Source organism: Mauremys mutica, chromosome 11 (genome assembly GCF_020497125.1).
Source record: "Mauremys mutica isolate MM-2020 ecotype Southern chromosome 11, ASM2049712v1, whole genome shotgun sequence".
NCBI lineage: Eukaryota > Metazoa > Chordata > Testudines > Geoemydidae > Mauremys > Mauremys mutica.
Window position 1 is genome coordinate 63,513,357 of NC_059082.1, and position 23,538 is coordinate 63,536,894.

Sequence of the window (23,538 nt, forward strand, 5' to 3'; positions counted from 1 at the left end):
AGGTCCCCTTTTCAACCGGACTTTCTGGTCGAAAACCGGACACGTTGCAACCCTATCATTGATGCACAACAACTCCCATAATGTTACTGCTGATCTTTTCTGAGCAGTAATCAGATGCTTTTACTTTAAGTATCCAAATCCTGTGTATACAGATACAGTTCAGTGAAACTTATGCCAGGAAGTCTCGATGGTGCCTGTTTAAAAACATATATATCTTATAAGTGAACAAACACCCCATATCAGTGTGTATCAAGTTCTGAAAATAGATGTGAGTAGCAGAAATTACATGTAGAGGTAACTATTTTCTATATACTTCCTGTTATTGGACGGTGTTAAAATGAAGCTCTTGCTATGTTTTTCTTGTGACTGTAGTTAAATATGTGAAGTCAGGGAGAATATAGTATAAACAATTTGACAATAGTCACATTAAGGTTTACCTTTCTTCCTGTCAGTGAGATCTGTTTCCTGTATAATTCGGATGTTGCTCAATCCTACCTGTTTTAGATTTCTTGGTTTTTGTTTAACCTACTTTCTCCTTCTCGTAATATGAAGCTAAGTTACTGGTATTGCCTTGCTTTACCAGCACACGTTACACAAGATCAAACGGCAAATATATAAATAATTACTTGAGAAGGTGTAAATTAACATTAACCTAAAATTGGTATCAACCTTGAGAAATTAATTTAGAAGGCACATAATTTACGCTCTGGTCTTGTGTTTAAAGTATTAGGGGCGTGTAGCTATTGTATCTGACAGCACACGTTACATATTAGCTCTTTCTAACCATTCTTTTTCTCCAGACTAAATAGGCCATGAAAACTGGCCTTTTTATAGTATGTTCTTGATGAGTGTTCATCTCCTTTTCCCAACATGTGTTTGATTCACATTGATAGTCCACAGTACACTGCATTAAGAATGTACTTCCAGTATATTAAACATTTTCTTTATAATGAAAACTGTTTCAGTCTTCTAGAAATAGCTGAGTCACTAAATAATGGGAAAGGGAAAAATAAACTAAATGATTCCTGCAACTTGCATCTTATAAGAGGTTCCCATAAAGAACAAGGACATCATTTGTTCCTCCATTTTTCATGCCTCTTGTAACAAGAACTCATTAATATAAATAGGGCTCTAAATCTAGTTATTTCTAAAATTTCCTGTGTTGCAGTTCTATCTCTGGGTAAAAATAGATTTGAGAGGTTAAGGGGAGATAATTTCACGTTTAAAATATAAAAGCTTCATAGTGTTGGTTGTGTGGGTTTTTTTGTTTGTTTGTTTTCCTTTTTTGGCCATTGTGAAGGATTCTCATACCATAAGTATTTCTTATTATGGTAACTAGCAATGGGTGACCTGGGCAAGGTTTGAATAAGCTTTCTCTACAAATTGCAAATCCTTACTTGAACCTTTTGGGGCTACAAATTGTGCAGAGATCTTGCCAGGCATCCCTTTCATGATGTGTCATCAGTTTTTATTGCTGTTCTGAAACAAACTGTGCAGAAGTTTGTTTAAAAAGTGAAGGGACAGTTTTTTCCAAACTTTTTCTTTGAGCCAGAAGTCTTGAGTATGTACATTATTTACCCAATTGATTTGCCCCTCAGTATTAATCTCAAAATACAAATACTCACTGAATTCCCTCCACCAGAAGATATAGAATATAGAGTACTGGAAATCCAGTGATTTGAGTTTTCTGCGTCTCTCTGTAAGAGCATACATTTGTTCAAATGTGATCAGCTGTTTGGAAATAACCACCTCCACTAGCAAGCATATGCGAACAGCCCCCTAGATCAGGGGTTCTCAACCTTTTTCATTTTGAGCCCCCCTCCCCGCTATTAAAAACTCCATGGCCCACCTATGTCACAACAACTTTTTCTGCATATAAGGACCAGGGTTAAGGGGTAGCAAGCAGGGCAGTTGCTCGGGGCCCCACGCCACAGCAGACCCTGCGAAGCTAAGTGGCTCAGGCTTTGGCTTCAGCCCCAGGTGGTGGAGTTTGGAACCCTGGGCTTCAGCCCCATTCAGCGAGGCTTTGGCTTTCTGCCCTGGGCCCCAGCAAGTCTAATTGCAGCCCTGCTTGGCAGACCCCCTGAAACCTGCCTGTGGCCCTCCCAGGGGGCCCTGGATGAGAACCACTGCCCTAGATGAGATTATCTTTGTCTCACAAACAAGGAACCAGTGTATTGATCATGGCTGTGCTGCTTCACAGTTAAGAAATAGTCTCTCTCAATATCCTGTGTAGCATGTACCTTGATTTGTTCAAAATAAGGATGTCTCTCTTGCTAAATTTGCAGGATAAAGCCCTGTTTTAAATGACGTATATTTCAGAAACTTGCTGCACAAAGCAAGAGTGGGTAGGGGAGCTGCTGGAGGAAGATGCTAGATGAAATGTTCTTGAAGCTCAGCTCTTGCAGAACTTAAATGCACACACAAGCAAAACTTAAGAAAACCAGCCATTCTCAGCAGTACTTTGCTCCTGGAATTCCCCCTTACAAGCTGATTCTGAGAACTTCCAGCTGGAAGTTATCAGAGCAACTGACCAGCAGGCCTTAAAGTCTGTGCTCGGGTCTTTGACCTTCCTTGTATGGCTGGCTCCTACAGCTAACAGACCACCCAATAATTTAAAGAGATTTCCCTGTTCCTCTAGGCCATTGGATGATTGAGGTTGCTGTCTATATGGAATGTTGTGAGATTAAATAAAGAAGCCTAGGTGTGATGAAATATTGGAATTGCTTTGTTTTGCTGAGTGTGAATTTCCTGAGATACTTCATAGCTTTGCACTCATAGACATCTTAAGGCTTCTTGCCCACATCTCAAATGGTGAATATTGCTCTTAACATAAAATAAACAATACAATGGTTTTGTGGTGACTTTGCAAATAAGACCACTGGGTGACTGGAGAAGGTGTTTTCCTTGGTCATGAGCCTGTTAAGTGGAGTGCTGCGCATCTGTTGCCCAGGGGAATGGTTCATAACAGATATATGTTTGCCTTTAGCTGCCTTCATTGGTAATTATCCAGAACTTATTTATTTCCTATCTAAGGCACAGCAGTTTGGATGTTATACATGCTTCTCATTCTGGAGTGCATGGAGTTGAATAATATTGCGTTGAACATCCTAAAGTTGGAATAATTGGTAACTTGTGTGAATTGGGTTTATGCAGTAATACTGTGAAATATACTTAATCATATCACATAAAATACGGGTACTGTGTTTTTGTAATAAATGAGCCACCCAAAGATCCTCGTAAGAAACGTCTTTATTTTCTGTCTTCAGTCACTTGACGAGATAAGGTTACAAAAATCTTATACTCTTGTTGCACGACAGGAGTCAGTATCCACTAACTCCAGTGGTTGCTGTTATGTGGTGTTTATTTTCATATTGCTACAATTTGTACCCTGAAATGTGATAGCAATTTTAACTGATGAAGTACTGCCCATGTAAGCTGTGAATGTACAGTGACTGGAATAATTTTTTCACATAACATATTGTTCTTTGTTTTTGCTGTCTGCAAACTCATCTACAGCATTTGTCACTTTTGGGGGGGGAGGAGATGTCGTCATAAATTGCTTTGATATACTGTAGCTTTGCATCAGAAAAGAAACAGGCTTGTGTTAAGCCATGTCTTTCTGTTCTTTATAATGCATGCCACCCACACACATACACCTCTACCTCGATATAAAGCTGTCCTCGGGAGCCAAAGAATCTTACTGCGTTATCGGTAAAACCACGTTATATCGAACTTGCTTTGATCCACTGGAGTGCGCAGCCCCCCCCCCGAGCACTGCTTTACTACGTTATATCCGAATTCATGTTATATTGAGTCGTGTTATATTGAGGTAGAGGTGTACTACAAAATAAGTTTAGAAAACTAGATCTGCGGAGATGTTTTGGGAGTATAGAGAAGGACAAAATGAAATCAATTAGGGTTTGTCTACCTGGTGATTGTAGTCTGCATCAGAGGGGTTTAAATTTTAGTGTGCACTACTGTCGTGCACTAATTGGCCAATGAAGACCCTGCTGGCATGCATTAAAACTTCCTAATGCTGTTAATGGAATTCTGTTTGAAACAGGACTGTTTGTGCACATTAGAGAACTTTCAGTGTGCACCAGCAGGGTCCACACAGGCCAGTTAGTGTGTGGCATGCTAATGTGTACTGCAGTTTACACCCGTGATGCAGACTAGTTCACAGTTGTAGACAAGTCCTATGAAATTATTATAGGTTTTTGGGGGGTGAGGAGAGTAGGGAATGATGGTGACTGAGGCAGATGCATCAAGGACTAAGGGACATTACTAACAGTGAAGGACGGGGCCAAGAAAAGAACATTGTACTTAATAGTCTTCTAGCTATACTTATCCTTAGTTGTATAAATTTATCTATCACATCAACAATAGGAAAATAACTTCCTATTGTGTGAGAGTTACACCATCTCTGATATTGTGATAGCTTTTGGGTTAGAACATGCACATTTTAATGAATCCAAATGTGTTCAGTTCTGTATAATCAGGGCCTTCATTTCAAGTGCAAATTGTTTTTCTTGGAGCCATGTTGTATGCAGAATATGAGCAGACAGGAAGTGTATCTTAAATGTCATCTTTTAATGTAATTAGCAGATGAGCAGTTACTGTTTTTCAGTGTTTACCATTGCAGCTTGAGCCTGCCGTGTACGTAAACATTTAGGAAATTTCAGTTTTTTGACTGAATATGGGTGCATGTTTTCTTTTTCTAAATATTTTTAATTTTTGAGACGGCATATTCCTGATGCATCCTCTGAGACACACTCAACATAGTTGTATTTTAACTCTAAACATTCTTGCAAGTGAAACTAGCCTTTTTAATTGAAGTTGATATGAAAACAGCTACCAATTAAGTACACTTTGACCTCTCTTTAAAGTTTAAAAAGAGGTTAAAGGTATAGTAGTGTTGTTCATCAAACACACTGAGGTAACAAGCATACCTATATTTTATTCAAGAGCTGTATTTTATGTTAATGGGTTTTCTTCAACCCCATATTTTTGTTTGTTTTTTTACTATCTCACTCCTTCCTGTTTGTGCAATAGGCTTTTGTTTGAGTCCTCTCTGAGCTGTCTCTCCTGCATGGTCTAATTCAAACAGCAGCTGCTGCAGTTGGTAGCATCAGTGGAACTTGATTTAGTTTAGCACTGTATGCTGTTGCGTGGTAAAAAAAACAAGGTTACTTTTTGAGAATATTTTTCTTGATGGTACATGATTTTAAAGTGGTCATGCTTAATAGATGGATCTAGATCTTGCTTGTCCTGAAATGGTCATGTTTCCTAATGCTACTAAGTCCTTAGGATTAGAATACTTTTATTTTGTAGGTGGCCTGGAACTACTGATGATTAGGTATTGCTAAATCTTTCTGGCCTTTTTAAGCTAAATTTGACATGTGTAGGTGAAATGCTTAATAGATTTGTAAATAATCTGTCTTGTGCAAACTGAAGTGACTTCTACCCATTTTATGCTAAATTGCAGAAGAAATCTGTAGCTAAAACTGTATCTCATTTAAATTTAATAGGCAAAATCAAGCATCAGATGCTTCATAAAACCTACAGAGACACTGGAGAGATCTCTTGAAATTAACAAGCATAAGGGAAAGAAGAGGTTGCAAAAAAGACCCAACTATAAAAATGTTGGTGAAGAGGAGGAAGAGGAGAGAGGACTTGAGGATACTCAAGAAGACCCAGATAAGGCTAAAGGTACAGAGGGTAGTTCAAAAGGCATCAAGGCAAGTGGGGAAAATGAAGGTGAGTGCACCAATGAATGAAAACCATGCAAACGTTATATATGCTAATAATTTAATAGTATCACATGTTTGTGGTCTAGTTCATGTTTTTTGTTTATTTATAATACTGGTTGCATAACTAAATAAACAGAATCATTAGATTTTCCACATTTAAGGAAATGATTCTTGTTTATTTTTTTTAACCTCTCCTTCATGTAGAATTCAGCTCTTTAGAAGAAGACTGTGTGTTTTACTTGGTGGAAAATGTGAAGTGTCTGCAGTTTCTCCTGTGGCATCCAGCCTTTAATAACAAGTACACCTTATAGCTAGCTGCACATGATTAATCAGTGTTGTAAGACTTATTAACAAGTCTGCGTCATTTGTTAGTGGAGAAGCAAAGGGGGTTAAAAAGCCCCCCAAAAGTCAAGCATCCTGTGTTGACTGGCAATGAGTAAACCCTTTTCTGCCAAGCATTGCCACATCTCTACGTGTGCCTACCGTGAAAAATTAAAGAAAAACATCCCTCAATTTTTTTATTTAATTACCTGATTGATGTGCATTCTAGTTGCTTCACAGAACTATCATGCTTGAATCGTTAGAGTCAAAGTATTGGGTGCTGCACCAGAAAGGCATGCTCTTCAGTTACTTTTGTTATTTTAAGTTACTAGTTAAGAGGAAAATGCGTATCAAAAAGTAGAGTTTTTATGCATAAAATGAGACCGTGATGACAGCATGGCATCTAAGGAAGCATATACCACAATACATTTTTTTCCCTATGCTATGACTTCTTTGGCAGCCCTTTTTCATATCCTGCTTGCATTTTGATGTGTGTAACTAATCTGTCCGAAAAGAACTTCCAAGTTCTTCATTCTGACTTCATGTAAATGATGCTAAATAGAATGCATGTAATGACTGTGTATTGTCATTTTTTGTTCAAATTACATAATCGAACTCCTGTGCTCACAAAATGCATTTTTTTTATTCTTCCTCTTCCCAGTTTCTCAAGAGGCCTAACAATTTAATTTTGAGGTGGGCAAGGGACCATGCTAGATAAGTGAGGGCAAAAATCTCAGTGTGCACCTAATATCGTAAACTGGGAGAAGTGTGTAAAATGTTTTTCTAAAACACTTACAGTGGGTTAAAGGTCATTAACATGGCTTGCATCCATACTACAACTTAAAAGCTTTTTACAACAGTATCCGAACCCTACTAGAAAGTGTGTTTCAGAATAGCTCTCACTTTAACCTGGTTTCTTTATAGTGGAGACAGGGCTTTAGTGGGTAGTTTGCATAATTTTTATAATCCTCCTGGGTAATCCCCTAGTACATAGCATTAACCAGGTAGTTACTTACTGAGTGTCTAATTCCAAACAAGTAGTGTAATGCTAATCAATGTAGTGTGTACAGGGCTTTGTTCCATGATACCAAGTATCGCATATTGGGCTTTGTTCCATGACTCCACATATTGTAAAGCATGTGTGTACTGCTTCCTGGCATACTGGAGCTGTTCTCATAAGTTTGATAGTGATATAGCTTTTATAATTTAATCTTCAGCATTTATATAGTATTCACCTTGAAAAGCTTTAAATTCAAATTAGGCAAACCTACTACATTTAAAAAAAAATTGGTGTAAAGGAAAGGGAGAGTGAGGGTTGGAACAAAAGTTGTGGGCCATACATAGTAACTGAGCAGAGGTTTAAGATGAACAACTGTGGAAGTGGTGGTTATTAAGCTCAAAATGTGGGTCTTGAGACAGGATTTCAAGGAGACTGAGGATGTTTAGCAGAAAGAATAGAGATGTCATTCTAGTCTCAGGACAGCATGAGAAGGTACAAGAGCAAAAATAATAGGGTACTACTAACCCTAAATATGTTACTGACTTGCTGTGCAAGGTTGGGACAGTCTCTTATTTATCCCTGTCAGTTTTCACTTCTATAAAATGGGGATACTACTTATCCAGCAAAAAGGTATTGTAAAGCTTAGTAATGTTAGTATACTTTTGTCTTAGGATGAAAATGCATGTTAAGGCTTTTGTAGCTAAGTGAAACTAAATATCTTGCTCATCTACTCTGCTTTCACTCAAACTTTTTTCACAATGTGGACCACAATTTACTGTGTTGTGCATCACCTTACCTCCCATTTGCAATCCCATGACATCCCTCTGGCAATTACAGCAATTTATGTGAAAAAGTAATATTAGGAAAACATTTGGGAAGTATTGTAGTGATCACTTTTTAGTGAGACTTAATAGCTTTAAATAAGAGCCACAGGCCTGTTTGCAAATTACTGCTTTAATTCATCTGTAAAAACTGGTCTAGCAACTATCACATTGGAGTAACTTCTCTTTATGTGCTAATATTTTTAATAAACACTTTGTTCTAGTTTGTTTCTGTTATTTGTAAGGTTAAGTTCATATGTACCTAGATTAGCCTAGGAAATTAGAAGTCCTGACCAATCCATTGACTTAGTGAGACTTTGATCCTTAGCACCTGAACTATAAAATTACAAGAGTTCACTGGTAACCAGGTACTGCACCTAAGTTGATTTGCATTGAGCAAATTAGAGAGATGAGTGGGTGGAATCTGTTGGCTAGGAATCTATTTATATTGGCTATAGCTGATTGGAAAAAGATCTGACTCTGTTTTAATTTGCCCTGTATAATTCTTGGGAATGGCACTTCCTTAATTGGTTTGAGCTGATTTGGCTATCTCTTTTTTTTTTTTTTTCATGAGTATAACCACCTGATCCACACTGTTTCATACGATATTTTTCCCGTGGAACTACATGCATGCCCCAGGATGAGACTTTTTTCTGCTGCTGCTGCTCTTTGAAATCATGTATGTGGGAATGATAAAAATGTGAACTCATTTTTAAGCCATGGAAACAAATTTATTATAGAAGCTAAATTGCATGTCATTTTTACTTCTGACCTATGCACACCAATCTAACTCCGCTGAGACTACAACTAACATTTCTACTTTGTCAGAGTCCCCACCACTGCCATTTTTAAAAAAAACACATGCCACAGGTTTTATTTCTTTCCATAAATGTGGCTTTGATAAAAATGAATGAAATTTCTTTTCCTATTGCTTCTGGGCCAGTAACTATCATAAGCTCTTCCCTTACAAACCACATATGCTCAAGGAAATTTTGTATTCCATTATTTTGCTAGGATTCTAGGCTATTAAATGGCACAGGTGTCAAAACATTATACTGTCTGCATGCCAGTTGCCAAGGAAACATACATGCTAAACTTTCCTGAGGAAACAAGAAAAATGAAGAATCCGATTGAATCATGTCTTTGGGGTGGGTGACTCTTGTCCTTGGAGTAGAAGTAAAGTCTCAGATTATTCTGAGTGGACTGTAGGGCTGAGAGTAGAGTAGTTGGTTTGAGGAATCAGTTGTCACTGCCAGGGAATGATTGGCTGTGGGTTTGAACTGACAGTAGTTAGCTAAGCGAGGAGGGTAGGAGAGAACTTGGTTAGTAGCATGGCTATTTACAATTCAGCATAATTTGTTTGATATTCCTATACTAATAGCTCAAAGCCTGTGCTGTTGCACGGGTATAGTTAGTTGTCATATGTTTAAAAACAAAAAAGGGCCATATGGCTGCGAATTTCAAAATTGGGCAGTAATGGACCATGAAGCTCAGTGATGATTCAACCTGGTGATATTCTGAACATAAAGATCTGTCATGATCGTAACTGTTCCATCACTTCACACTGACTCCGCAGACATTCTAGGCTTCAGAGTGACAATCCTAGAAACTTGGTACATGGATATACTGAAGTATCCTTTTAGTAACTTCTTGTTCTTTCATGGTTGGTTTGGTTTTTCTTATTTGTTTATGTAGCCTCTTATTAGTTTTACTGTAAAACTTACCCTTTCAAATGTTTTCCCCTTACTTGGTAGAGACCGTTTTTGTTTTGAGATGTTTACAAATGTGTATAGAGGGGAATACTCTTAACATGACTGCCTTGGAAGAACACAGCTCAATATCATGGAGGTGAGGTATCCAGGGCAGGGCTGGCTCTAGGCACCAGGGCTCTAAGCATGTGCTTGGGGTGGCACTTTCCAAGGGGCGGCACTCCGGCTCTTTTTTTTTTTTGCGTGGGATGCAAAAAGCCAGGAGCCGGCCCTGAGTTGAAGTGAGCTGTGGATGTGGGGGTGCGGGGAAGGCCACAGGAAGTAACTCGGGGTGGGGGGGCAGAGGAACATCCCCCCCCCAGCTCACCTCCGCTTCACTGCCGCCTGCTCCCCCGAGTTTGCTGCCACTCTGCTTCTCCCCCTTCCCTCCCAGGCTTGCTGCAAAACAGCTGATTCACGAAGCAAGCCTGGGAGGGAGCGGGGAGAAGCGGAGCAGCGGCGCGCTCGGGGGAGGAGGCGGAGGTGAGCTGGGGTGGGGGGAGCAGTTCCTCTGCCCGCCCCCCAGGGTTACTTCCTGCGGCCCTCCCTGCGCCCCACACCGCCACAGCTCACCTCTGCTCCGCCTCCTCCCCCGAGCGCGCCGCTGCTCCGCTTCTCCCCGCTCCCTCCCAGGCAAGCTGGGGAGGGGGAGGGGCAGGGGGAAGGGGTAGGAGGGGAAATGTGGCACGCTTGGGGGAGGAGGTGAGGCCGGGGATTTGGGGAAGGGATTGGAATGGGGCGGGGAAGGGGCGGAGTTGGGGCAGGGCCAGGAGGCATGGGAAAAAAATTTTTTGCTTGGGGCAGCAAAATACTTGGATCCAGGGACATGGTCCAGAGGTTTGGAAATTGTCAGGACTAAATTTTGCCTCTCCATGGCCTGTGTCAGTCAAAATCCTGCTGCATTATAATGCTGTAGTACAAGCTGTGGCCAGAAAGTTATGTTTTCTCTAGATTTCAGGATATCAGGTGTAGATGTATGGTAGTTCATATGCTATAAGAATGATCAATAGCAATTTGTTAACTAAATCGGAGTGACTTGCAGATCTGTCAAGTGGGTCTGTGTGCAGAGAGGGATGCATAGGCCCCTATCCACTGCCCGCTTCACCTGTGACTGAGCTGCTCAGCCTCTGCATACCTGTAAGATCTCTTGTGCTTGATCCTGGTGCCAGTGAGCGCACAGTCTGTGGGGATGTAAACAAGTGAGCCAGCACTTAAACTTTCTAAGTTTTCAGGGTCTGAAACAGTCTTTTCTTTATGGCATGTTGCCTTCTAGCACTGGACCATGCACTGGAGAGGAAAGGATCAGAGGATACGAGTGATTACGGGGCACCAGAGTCAGTCAGTTGGCAGCATTTAGTGGGCGCGCGCACACACACACACACGATTTATTGTGTTTGGGCATAGAGTGACCATTGTTCACTTAAAGCCCCTGAGATAATTGAAAGTATAAATAGGTTTTTGGCAAATACAGACCATTTTTAAAAAGCTGTTAAAATGCTTGGCAGTTAACAGTTTTGTAAAGGCTTTTATATTCATAAATAATTACACCATCAGTTCTGAAGCCCCGAGTGCATTTTAAATCTTATAAGAAATGCTTTTTAATATTTTGTTGTGATGGTAGGAAAATCAGAAAGGCCTCTGTGTATATTCTGACTCATGAGCAGTGTCTTCCCTCATTTTTAGGTGCATAACACTTTATGCAAAATGTAAAAAATAGTGATTTTTAAAGAATACTTCATATAGCTTACATCTTCCTCTAGAAACTCCAATTTTAGCTCTTTCTTTTAAGAAATAGAGATGGTAATCATGGAGCGGTGTAAGATGTCAGAATTATCTATCTCAACGGTGACAGAGCAGAATACAACTGATGAAGAAAAGAGTGCTGCTGCCTCTGGGAGTGAAATGACAAACTGGAGCAGGTATGAAAGAATTGTAATTCACCTAACCAGGTTCCTTCCTTCTGCTTCTTTTTTTTTTTCCCAATTTTGTCCCTCCCCACCCCTGCCAACTTATGACTCATCCAAACATTTGCCTTTGACTGGTGTAGTTGTCTTGTATATGGTTGTGTAAAAGGTGTGGCAGTAAGGAAGCAGTCTCTATCCTCTTCACACCCTGGAGGCTGCTGTATGCAGTTTCCCTGCCTGAAAGGGATGCCTTGTCTTAAAGCAGTTCTGTATGTTGCTGTATGCCAGAATAGGAAGCAGTACATGTAACACACAAACTGTGTTCCGAGGATGTGTTTTGTACGTCTTTTGGTTCGACACTTTTCTTACAGTAGTACCCAGAAACCTCAGTTGAGATCGGGATTTCATTATGCTAGGTGGGAGTCTCGCAGCAAGGACGTTAATCTTTTTGGTGCAGAAGAGCATTTTAAGTGTGAAAATTCTTAGCAGTTAAAATCTGAAATACTACTAACAATTAGGAAACTAAAAGTGCAAAATGTTCACTTTTTCTTCCCATTTGATTGTCTTATATTGCTAAGGAATTTGTAACATGTAAATTATTCTGATTTAAAAATTTTTAAAAGTAAAATCTTGATTCTGTTTGACATAATTTTTTCTACTGTGTCCTAGAGTATCCTGTTCTGCTTTTTCCCCCTGTGTTGGGTAAATGACTTTTTAGATGTCACCATACCCTGCAGTAGTTTGGCTTGGATGCTGGGGTGATCAGTAGCAATTTTGGTAAACAGAACGCATTGACAATACCATTTTTTTTATCCAAGTGGTTTGCAGTGTTGTAGATAAGGTAGTTGAGGTAATCTTTTTCTTACACTGGATCAACATCCGCTGGTGAAAGAGATGAGCTTTCAAGCTTACATGGAGCGCTTCTTTAGGGAAGTGCTCTGTGTAAGCTTGAGAGCTCGTCTCTTTCACCAATAGAAGTTGGTCCAGTAAAAGAGATTACCTCTACCACACTTGTCTAATTGTCAGATGGGACAGATATAAAACAGCGTCCCAGAGACTTTACATTCTAAATGGAGATAAGACAGCAGGTTGTAGGGCTTCATGAAGAGTAAAGATGAGTGACAGTAATGGGAACATAATGTTACAGTTACTAGCAAGTGTGGGCAGCACAGGGTTTTTTAAGTAAAGTGTGAGTGAGCAAGAGATTCTGGTTTACCACTTCTCATAAAATGAAGTTGGCCATGATAGTTCTAAGTACAGTGCCTGAAGGTATTAGAACATTAGCTCTTAAGTCTTCAAAATGCAAAATATTCATTTGATCATCCTAACACCTTGTCAGATATTTGCATTTCAGGACAGATGAGAATATAGATAGCGATCTAACAGCATCTTGCATCTTCGTTCAAATGTCATCTGTGCAGAAGTGAAGCACGTCTAAAAGCAAGAGTAGATCTTATCACATATGTAAGGGAAGTATTCCTAGACCTAGCAAAGTAAAATACTGCACAAAACTTTTTGTTAATGTGAATTATTCAGTTACTAGGTGAATAAACAGTTAAAATCTTGGAATTTTTTTCATACCTCCGCATTCTAAACGCTATTTGAATCCTTCTCCTCGCCCCTTATAATGAAACAAACTTGATGAAGTATTTTTTGCATTAAAGATTGGATCTGTGTATAAGGATATCGTCTTTCCTATTTTGGTTATCCAATCTAGTTGATCACTACATATGTCATAGCGAAGTCTGCACTTACTAAAAGTTATGGCACACTGGTGGAAAGTGTGGTAACTGAGTGTGGTCTGTATTGGCAAATGTTGACTTTTTAAATGATGTCTAATGTAGATCTAGCTCTATAAAGCATGAGATTTAACAATATTGTGTGTAAAAAAAACCTTAATTTTGCAAGTTTTACTGTGCTCGACATTTGAATGCTAAGGCGGATTGATTTGAGGATAAATAGAATCCCTGTAGATATTAACATTCATTTAACATTGGGGGAGATACTAGAATTTGGAGATCTGCAGAAATTTAAAAAATCATTTCCAGTCTAATCCTTCAAATAGAGCACCCATTAATCATTATTAGTGGGAGCAAAAATAACTGGAAAATATATTTGTCAACACAATATTTGCAACATAAACAGTATCCAGTTGGATTTTGTTGTACTTCACTGATGTACCTAGAAACATAGTACAGTAGTTGGGAAAGGGCATATATGACCATCAAGTTCACACCTCCTACTAAGGCAGGACATTATGGCTCAGGTTCTCAGTTCCTCCCAAGCTATTTTTGTGTGAGGATGGATGGGTGGATGGGGGAGGAACTTTTAAGTCATGTCTGTACTTCCCATGTTCTCTGACCTACCTGACTTCTATCTAATACTTGTATAGTTGAATGGAATACCGCAAATGGCTGAATTGTTTATAGATGCAATAAATGCCTGATTGTAGGTTATATGCTGTGATCATGGCTAAACTAGTGTCAGGAGGGGCTGGAAAAATGCAGTGAAACTTGCTTGCATAGTGACTGCTTCTCTTGTATCCAAAGGAACATCCAGGGTTGTCTTTTATGGTGGTGGTATTGAGAGGATGGGAGCTGTATTTATTTTTCTACTCTGGGCTTTATTATTAGTATTAAAGCATTTCATACTTTCAGTCCAATGTAATCAATTCCTACTTGTGTTATTGTACACTTCGTTGTACATGTTTCTGATGCCTAATATTTTTATGGGTCTGCGAAGGGGTTCCACTCACTGCAGCAAGCCGCCTTGTATCTAGGTCAGGGAATGAAGCTCACTGTACCAACTGTCATCTTGCTGCTCATTGCTCACTCTGCAATAGCCTTTGTTCTGGAAACTTAGCCCTCTGGCCAGGTCACCATTTAGTCCACTCCTTTCGGACTCAACTGTTCAAATGCTGTTGCCAGACAGTGTTCAGCCCCAGCTCAGGACTCGGTTCCAGTGTCTGGCAGGGGAACCCTGGCCTGTCTGTTACACCGGGTTCCAGCCCAGAGACCCTATAACTAGTAACCCAGGTTCTCAGTCCCTGTTGCTGTTTCCCTGGGCTACTTCCTACAAAGCCTCTCTATTTTCTCTTTCCTGGTTCTGGGTTTATCACTGGAGCTTACTCTACTTGCTGTGGATACTTCACCCCTCCTAGCTTCTTGCCATACTGCTTACTCCAGGACAGGCTCAGAGGGCTTACTCTCCCTCTGTGCTTCCTCCTTGTCCCTGATGACCTCCCTCATCTTGGGGAGGGTAGATGCCTTCCTCTACATCCCCCTTCTACTCTCAGCTTTCCGGTTTTATAGTGCTGTCCTGTCCCTTCTCCAGTTGGGCTTCGTTCTCAATTTAAACCTCTCAGGTGATGCCAGGTGACCTAACTGGCCTCAGGCCCTCATTAGCACATCCGCCTTGATCACAGGCTCTCAGAATGGCTTAATGCATTTAATCGTTAATGAACTTTAAAACATAGAGAGAGAAGTTATTGTCTCTGTGCTCAGACTGGTAAATCTTGTTGAGTTCTAGTCCCAGTGCTCACTGACTGCCTCTGGATCTGGACAAGTTATTTAAACTGCCTCAGTTCATCTGTAGAACCAGGGTACATGTTTATCTAACTGCAGTATTGTAATTATTAGCTTTCTGAAAGCGAAAAGTGCTCAAATAGTGCTGAAGCTTGGTATCTCACTTCTGACCCAACCTCCTTTGAAGTGTTGTACCCAACTAAACTCTGCTTCCTATTTAAACAACAAGGAGTCTGGTGGCACCTTAAAGACTAACAGATTTATTTGGGCATAAGCTTTCGTGGGTTAAAAAAACCCTCACTTCTTCAGATGCACCTTCCTATTTAGGTTGTCTGAAATTAAAGCCAAGTATGTTGCTATAGTAGAGACTGTAGAGAAACAGAGTGATTGTACAAAACAGGACAACTTTAGCCATGCTCTACAAAAAAGACTGCAAAGCAGGCCTCAGAACCTAGTTTTTTTGTTTTGTTACACATGATTGAATGCTTCTTATATAAAAATCTGTTTGGAGCTGATAGCTGCTCCACTGTGTCCAAGCTCTTTTTTTCCAGACGTCTGATTAGTCCAGAAATTGAGTTTTGAAAGTATCTACTTACTTGACCACAACTTTGTCATGACTTGATTGTGTAAAGTCTCTGGCACTAGTCACTGAATCACCCCACATCAAACCCAAGATAACAGAGTGGTTTGAAATCAATTAAAATAGCTCAGGTTTCTTCTTTTAGACTTCTGTTCCTCCACGTAGGAAGGATAATCGTTTCCTCCATACATGGCTTAGAGTAAAACTTGTAGCTCTGTTCAGTACAGTGCTTTTATTTATACTAACCAATAGTGTAACCATCTCAAAGTTATTCATTGGCCCTTAAGATGAACATGGTTAATATTTTAGTTTTCCACATGTTCCAATGCAGTTTTGCATCACACACAGGTATAAACAACCCTGAAGTTCGCCATGCCTGCTTAGAACAAACTGTGGAATGTCTAGTAGTCTGTAATTTTTTTCTCTGGTTTTTTTTAAGGTCCCAGTGCCAGGGAATATTGGGCCTGAAAGATAACCCATTACAAGTGAGGGCAACCATTTGGGAGGGTGTGGGGAAAATTCCTGCTAAAATGCCAGATATAATACCAGTAATAAACACAATGGAATAACTGCTTTCAAATAGCTTGACTTTTGCTCTTTACCATATCTAAAGAGAAAATTGGGGCATAGTTGGATAGTGAGTCATTCTGTTCCATAGGTAGGTAATGGCTCAGGCTATGTTACAATTAGCATCAGAACAAAACAACCATTTTAATACTACTCTTTTCCACAGGCCTTTTCTCGATATGGTATATAATGCACAGGACTGTGCTGAAGATGATTACTATGCTCTCTTTGTACTTTGTCTTCTGTATGCAATGTCTCAAAATAAAGGTAAGATGTTAATCACTTTGGATACTCTTAAATGTGTCTTTCCACAGAAAGGAGAATAAAATGAGACTTGACTGCACTCAGTGGTCTTGGTTTGGTAAACATTTCTTCAGTGAAGTACATATTTGTTTTTTCTAGATGACTTAAACCACAAGAAACACAGTCTTCATATGACGAAAGGAAAAACAAATGCAGTGACAGTAAAGGTTGTGTAGGATTTGCATTTTAGAAAAAAAATAATAGAATGCTGCTGCTGTTTAGATGGTTTGTTTCTTCAATTGGTTTCCTAGAACTAGAAATGAATTAGACTCATTTGCACTTCGTTCTCAGTTACTTGACTTCAGTTCTCTTAAGCTGGACTAACAAAATACCATATGTTCAGTATGAACACTGGGGCCCTGATTCTCCCCTGACTTTCACAGACACACATGGTTGAAGTGAGTGCAAAGTGGGCGTAAAATACAGCCAGTGGTATGAGTGAAGAATTCCGACTTGGTAGCATTTTACCCTTTGCTCAGGTGTAAATTACTACAGGATGTGCAAGGCAGTGGAGAATTAGGCCCCTTATTTTTGAAAGTCTACTGTGGCCTGTTATTGGTACTTGATTCCACAAGTCCTTAATTCATTCTTTGTTAATGACACAATTTTCTTTATGTCCTCAACAGCTGCAAATACGTTGCATCATAATTCTTTGGTTTCAATTTTAGAGATTTTATTAAGGTTTTTTTGCTTTTAATACTGTTTTGCAGTTGGTTCATATACTTGTATATGTGACATTACTTGGGGTAGTTGCAGAGTTGGCTTTACTGCTGATTATTTTGTAATGAACACACTCACTCACAGATGCAACTTTAATGGATTTTTCATTGTGAAAGGATTTGAACATATGACACACACAGTGATGTAAACTGAATGCTAATGTCAGAATTCCAGGAAGTCCTGGTAGATAAAATGCATCAAATGTCTGCATAATATAGAAATGAATGTTGTGTATGGAAGTATCGAACCATGACACATACAATTCAGATAATCATCAAAATTAGAGCTGTCAAGTGATTAAAAAAATTAGTGATTTAATTGCACTGTTGTTAATAGAACACCATTTATTTAAATATTTTGAATGTTTGTTTTCTACTTTTTCAAATATATTGATTTCAATTATAACACAGAATACAAAGTGTACAGTGCTCACTTTATATTTATTTTTAATTACAAATATTTGCACTGTAAAAAAAACAAAAGAAATAGTATTTTTCAGTTCACCTAATACAAGTACTGACGTGCAATCTCTTTATCATAAAAGTTGAACTTACAAATGTAGAATTATGTGCAAAAAACTCCTGCATTAATAAATAAAACAATGTAAAACTTTAGAGCCTACAAGTCCACTCAGTCCTATTTCTTGTTCAGCCAATGGCTCAGACAAACAAGTTTGTTTACATTTTGCAGGAGATAATGCTGTCTGCTTTTTGTTCACAATGTCACTGAAAATGAGAACAGGCATTCGCATGGCACTGTTGTAGCTGGCGTTGCAAGATATTTACATGCCAGATGCGCTAAAGATTCATTATATCCCTTCATGCTTCAACCATCATTCCAGAGGGCATGCATCCATGCTGATGATGGGTTCTGCTTGATAACAATCCAAAACAGTGTAGACCAACGCATGTTCATTTTCATCATCATGAGTCAGATGCCACCAACAGAAGGTTGATTTTATTTTTTGGTGGTTTGGGTTCTGTAGTTTCCACATTGGAGTCTTGCTCTTAAGACTTCTGAAAACGTGCCTCCCAGATTTTGAAAGGCACTTCATATTCTTAAACCTTGGGTCGAGTGCTGTAGCTATCTTTAGAAATCTCAATTAGTACCTTCTTTGCATTTTGTGAAATCTGCAGTGAAAGTGTTCTTAAAATGAACATGTGCTAAGTCATCATCTGAGACTGTTATAACATGAAATATATTTGATTAACCGTTATTTTTTTTAACAAGTGTCATCAGCATGGAAGTATGTCCTCTGAAATGGTGCCTGAAGCATGAAGAGATATATGAATGTTTAACATATCTGGCATATAAATCTCTTGCAATGCCAGCTACAATTCTCACTTTCTGGTGACATTGTAAATAAAAGAGGGCAGCATTATTTCCCATAAATGTAAACAAACTTGTTTGTCTTAACGATTGGCTGAACAAGAAGTAGGACTGAGTGGACTTATAGGCTCTAAAGTTTTGCAATATTTTGTTTTTGAGTGAAGTTATGTAACAAACAATCTACATTTGTAAGTTGCACTTTCACAATAAAGAGATTGCACTACAGTACTTGTCTGAGATGAACTGAAAATACTTTGTCATTTTTACAGTGCAAATATTTGTAATAAACAATAATATAAAGTGAGAAGTGGACACTTTGTATTCTGTGTTGTAATTGAGATCAATATATTTGAAAATGTAGAAAAACATCCAAAGTATTTAAATAAATGGTATTCTATTATTTAACAGTGTGATTAAAACTGCAATTAATCTTGCAGTCTTGCAGGGCTGCAATTAACAGCCCTAATCAAAATGAATTCTGGTTCAAGTTTCCAACAGAAAATTCTACTTCCACTTCACCTCTTACATTCTATACTCATCAGTATTTAAAAAAGATGCATCTTATATGACTGGAGCATTTTTATTGAATTTCAACTTCCAACTCCTGAAACAGACTGCCTTCAACTGAAATCAGTTGAACAAAAACTCAGCATTTCAGGACAGCACTGTGTGTGTGTGGAGATTGACTTCAATATAGCGGTAGAGGCATTTCTCTTAACATTTTGAACAGGTTCGGGTGAGGAAAAAGGCAAGTAGATTGATGATAGAAGTCCTGAAAGGTGAGGGCGCAAGTCCAGAATGTTTTAATTTTACAACCAGTTAAGGGTTATGGACACGTGGGTGGAGAGACTATAAAACTGTGGACAACTTTTTTCCCAGGGGGATAGAAAATTCAGTTTTGAAACTGGTTAAAAATAATTCTACAGAACCACATGCTGTGGAGAGAAGAAATGGAGTTGTCTGTTGCATGGCTCCATTTTCTAGCTGGAATTGTGTAGTGGATGTGATAGGACCAAAATAATGCAGATTGAGTATTTTAAGGATGGAAGCCAGGGATCGGTGACAAATCAAGTCCTATAAAAGAAAATGAAGAGTGAGGTCTTAAGTTCATTATGTACCAAATATGCCTTACACCATGGTTTATTGGGATTTATTAAAGAGAACTGGATAAATTCATGGTGGTTAAGTCCATTAATGGCTATTAGCCAGGATGGGTAAAGAATGGCGTCCCTAGCCTCTGTTTGTCAGAGGATGGAGATGGATGGCAGGAGAGAGATCACTTGATCATTGCCTGTTAGGTCCACTCCCTCTGGGGCACCTGGCATTGGCCATTGTCGGTAGACAGGATACTGGGCTAGATGGACCTTTTGGTCTGACCCAGTATGGCCGTTCTTATGTTATGTTCTTATCTAGCTTGCAGTTGCAAAACATTGACCTCCTACATTTGCAGTTCATGTTGAAGGGCATTAATAATGCTAGACTGCCAATACTTTTAAAAAAATCAGGCTCTTGTTACATTATGTAAATGAAATCAGATACAGTTAGCTGTACATCTTTGGGTGCAGCATGTGTGAAGTTAATTTTGAGAAATTCTGTAAAATGCAAAATTTCAAGGAGTTAAAAAATTTCCAGTAGAGAAGATCAATGTGGGTTTTATATGTGTAGTTCAGCATCCACCATTAAACCCTTTCTTACAGCTATCCAGCTAGATAAATATTTTAACTCCTGGTCCCTGTACATATAGAACACTTCTTTTCAAATATTATCCTTTTAGCTTGACTAACTGGGGGAGTTAGATTCCCATTTATTGGGCTAGGACACAATACAATAGTAGCATAGTTTGAGATCACAAGTGTGTATTCTTTCAGACTATACTCTCTCTGTAGACTATTCTTCTTTTGCAAAATATAATTTCATAAGCAACTCAATTCCAAATCATAGGCATGCAAAGTAGCTATAATCACTTCTGTGTTCCTGTGTATATGGATTTGAAGGTGTTTTCTTAAGACCTGCTTCTCTATTTGCTCCATTATTAAATTTGTTCTTTCAAAAGTTTGGCCTGCTCTGGGACCTAGATATGGACTTAGCAGTATATCTCTTTTTAACACATTTTGCTGTCATGTTGACTCTTTGGCCGAGTCTATCTTTCATGCTGAGGGATTTTTTTAGTTCTTCATAAATAAGATGAATTAGACACCAACTTGGCAAGTAGCCATTGTAGGGGCAGATGTGTGCCTGGAAGGAACAGATTCAGTGTCTTTTCTGGATGAGTTCCAGCAGATACTGCTCATTGAAATTCTGAAGCTACTGTAAAAGGCACTGGTTCTTTGACATTCATGTTTTGAGTATAATAAAAGGGGAGGAATTGCATCCAGTGCTGGTAAATGTCCAGGCCTTCCCTAAAAGGCAGTAGAATGTGGATAATACTACTATGCATAGTTTCAGTCATTATTCAAAAATCATTTTTTGTGACTGATAATCTTTCTAGTAATCATGCTTTATTTTCTTTTTGGTGAAGATTATTGTGAAGGTTGTAGAAAAATGAGTGTCTTGTCCTCAGATTCCTTGAACCCTACCACCTTGTCTTTCAGCCTAGATATGATCAAGTTGGCACTGGTCTCTGATCTTGATCAGGTGTCCATGCTGTTTCTTTCAGCTGGCATTCCATTGACAATAAGGTTTGTTAATTCTTCTGTGGAACCTGACTAGGGTGCTTTTAAGTGGGTTCTAGTCTGAACTTTTAAAAGCCTCAAAATGTGGTTTTAGACAATTGCTTACCAGCCAAACAGTCTCTAAGGCAAACTTCCCTGTGGCTCTGTTTTGTTATTCCTTTGGCTTAATATGTATTTGAGAGCATTAGAGGTAATTGAGATAGTTTGTGTTGTGGTGTCACCGATGTGTGGATGGGATTCAATTCCATCTGTCTTACCTCACCATTCTCTGTGTCTAACTGAAATTGAGATTTGGATGCGAGTTGGCTGAAAACTGCCTGGATAACACAGATGGTGATAGTGTGCAGAAGAAATTTTTAAGACATTACAGGAATGAGTCTTGCTCCAGTTATTATGTGGCTTGGGCCATGTTTGGCCCAAGAGATTTGCAATTTGGGTTTTCATTTGTCGTCTTTATGGGTTTTGAATTGCAGGAGGCATCATTGGCCGATAATATTTTTCCACTTGTGTGAGATGAGGCGCTAGTTCCATTTTCCCCTGGTCATGGCCCTGCCACAATAACCCTTGTGTAACTCATGCTAACTGTAGCTTTGTTACTTCCCCTCTAATAAGTGACCATGTACGGAGGTTTGAACTTTCTGTCTCTGAACTAATGCAGCCTGTAATTTTAGCTCTAGCAGTAGAGACTCATGTTTTTAAGTCCTGGGTTTAATCCCTGTATATGACGATCCAGCCAAGGCCATAATTACAAGTGATGACCCATACAGGGATTTGAACGTTTTTATAGACTTTGGTTATGAGTTTCCATAAATTGGGGGATTATGTAACCCATGTTAACAGTCTAGCTTTGTCTCCCTTTAGTGGAGAAATCCTCTAGAGAGGTTTGTTAGCTACTATCTTCTAGATTACAATAATCCAGTGTGCTGTATTTGAAGACCACTGGAAAGTTAGTGTAGAAGAGAGACTACTACTCACCTTTTAGGTGGTGATAGTAAAAAGCAACAATAGTTCTTCAAAAGGACTTGGCTTTCTATTTGCTTTCAGGTTCAGTTAAAGCACTATTTACCATTGTGGGTCACATCCAATATTACCTGTATGGCCCTGAGGATGTCACATGGCTGCAGTGCTGTGCTGATTTTGCCGCAAGCAGCTCACGGGCCACAGGTTGAGAACCACTGAGTTAAAGTGTTGGCTTTGATCCATAAAGCCCTATAAGGCTTTAGGACTTGGTTGTCAGACGGACTTCTCTGACTGTGGTATGTTATGGTAGCTGAGGTAGCTGGTTCTGTTTCTGTGGAATAGTGCTACTTTTATGTCCACTTCTGAAGGAAGTGTTTGCATGTTCTTGTTATGTACTTCTACTCTGAGCCCTATCTAGGGGTGCATCTTACGCATCTAACATGTAAGCACTGGTAATTACCAGCAAATGATTCTCTTGTTAGAATGGGTGTCAGTGTATGGAAGCTGTCTGGATTTGCATATTTCTACAGAATTGAGGACATGTGCTCTGTTGCTTTAGAAGGGCAACTTTCAAGCAATGTATCATTAATAGAGCAGGCTTGGAAACCTTTTCATATCAGTGTCACCTGATTAGACAAAGCAATGTAGGACTTTCCAAAGGATGAGAGCACACACAGAATTCTAATTACTAGTAATTAATTTTGTTCATTATCAAGATGAAAATTGACCCGTCCCTGGAATCCATATAGAACCATTTTACATGCTAAGTATGTGAAGTCAGTGTGTGTTCATTTAGAATTATTGTGTTGTCTTCTAACTATACACATTGCATCCATGTTTCTATTCATTACACATGTTGCACACTTAAATCTAAAAAAGCCCAGAAGTTGAATATTTGGTCACATATTTAAATAGTAACTTGCTGGCAGAAGGCTTTTACTGCTGATCTATTTCCCTCTCTTTAGGCAAATGTCATTACTAATGGCACAATTACCCTCCACACTACACAGTCAGTCACACATTTTTGTGATCGCTGTTAATACCCCTAAGTTTTGTTTATAAAGTCTTTAACAATTTTCAAACCATATTGTCCAAGCAGTAACAAGTAATAAAGATTATGGTGTAAAAATATGATGTTTTTGAACAACAAGCCACACTCAGTATTTGAGATTGGAGGGGTGGAGGGGAATAGACTGTTCCTATGGCTGGGTGTACTCTGACTGTGGAAGGAGTGCATGAATCCTGTGTTGCCACTACATTGTTGTAGTCAGCATGCTTTGCTTTGAATCCAGCATACTACACAAATCATACTTCAGGGTATGGTAAAATGCTGCAT

The 23,538-nt window shown here is 39.0% G+C and overlaps 1 protein-coding gene across 15 annotated transcripts in view; it reads left to right on the forward strand.

Annotated features, from left to right (window-relative positions):
• CLEC16A (C-type lectin domain containing 16A) overlaps positions 1-23,538 on the forward strand; it is a 204,653-nt gene that overhangs the window by 58,333 nt on the left and 122,782 nt on the right. For 14 of the 15 annotated variants that reach the window (XM_044978772.1, XM_044978778.1, XM_044978780.1 and 11 more), the window contains 3 exons: positions 5,532-5,760; positions 11,433-11,562; positions 16,385-16,485. In XM_044978772.1, coding sequence (XP_044834707.1) covers positions 5,532-5,760; positions 11,433-11,562; positions 16,385-16,485 — 460 coding nt within the window. The remainder of the gene's footprint in view (positions 1-5,531; positions 5,761-11,432; positions 11,563-16,384; positions 16,486-23,538) is intronic. The other variant, XM_044978771.1, reaches the window with a different exon arrangement.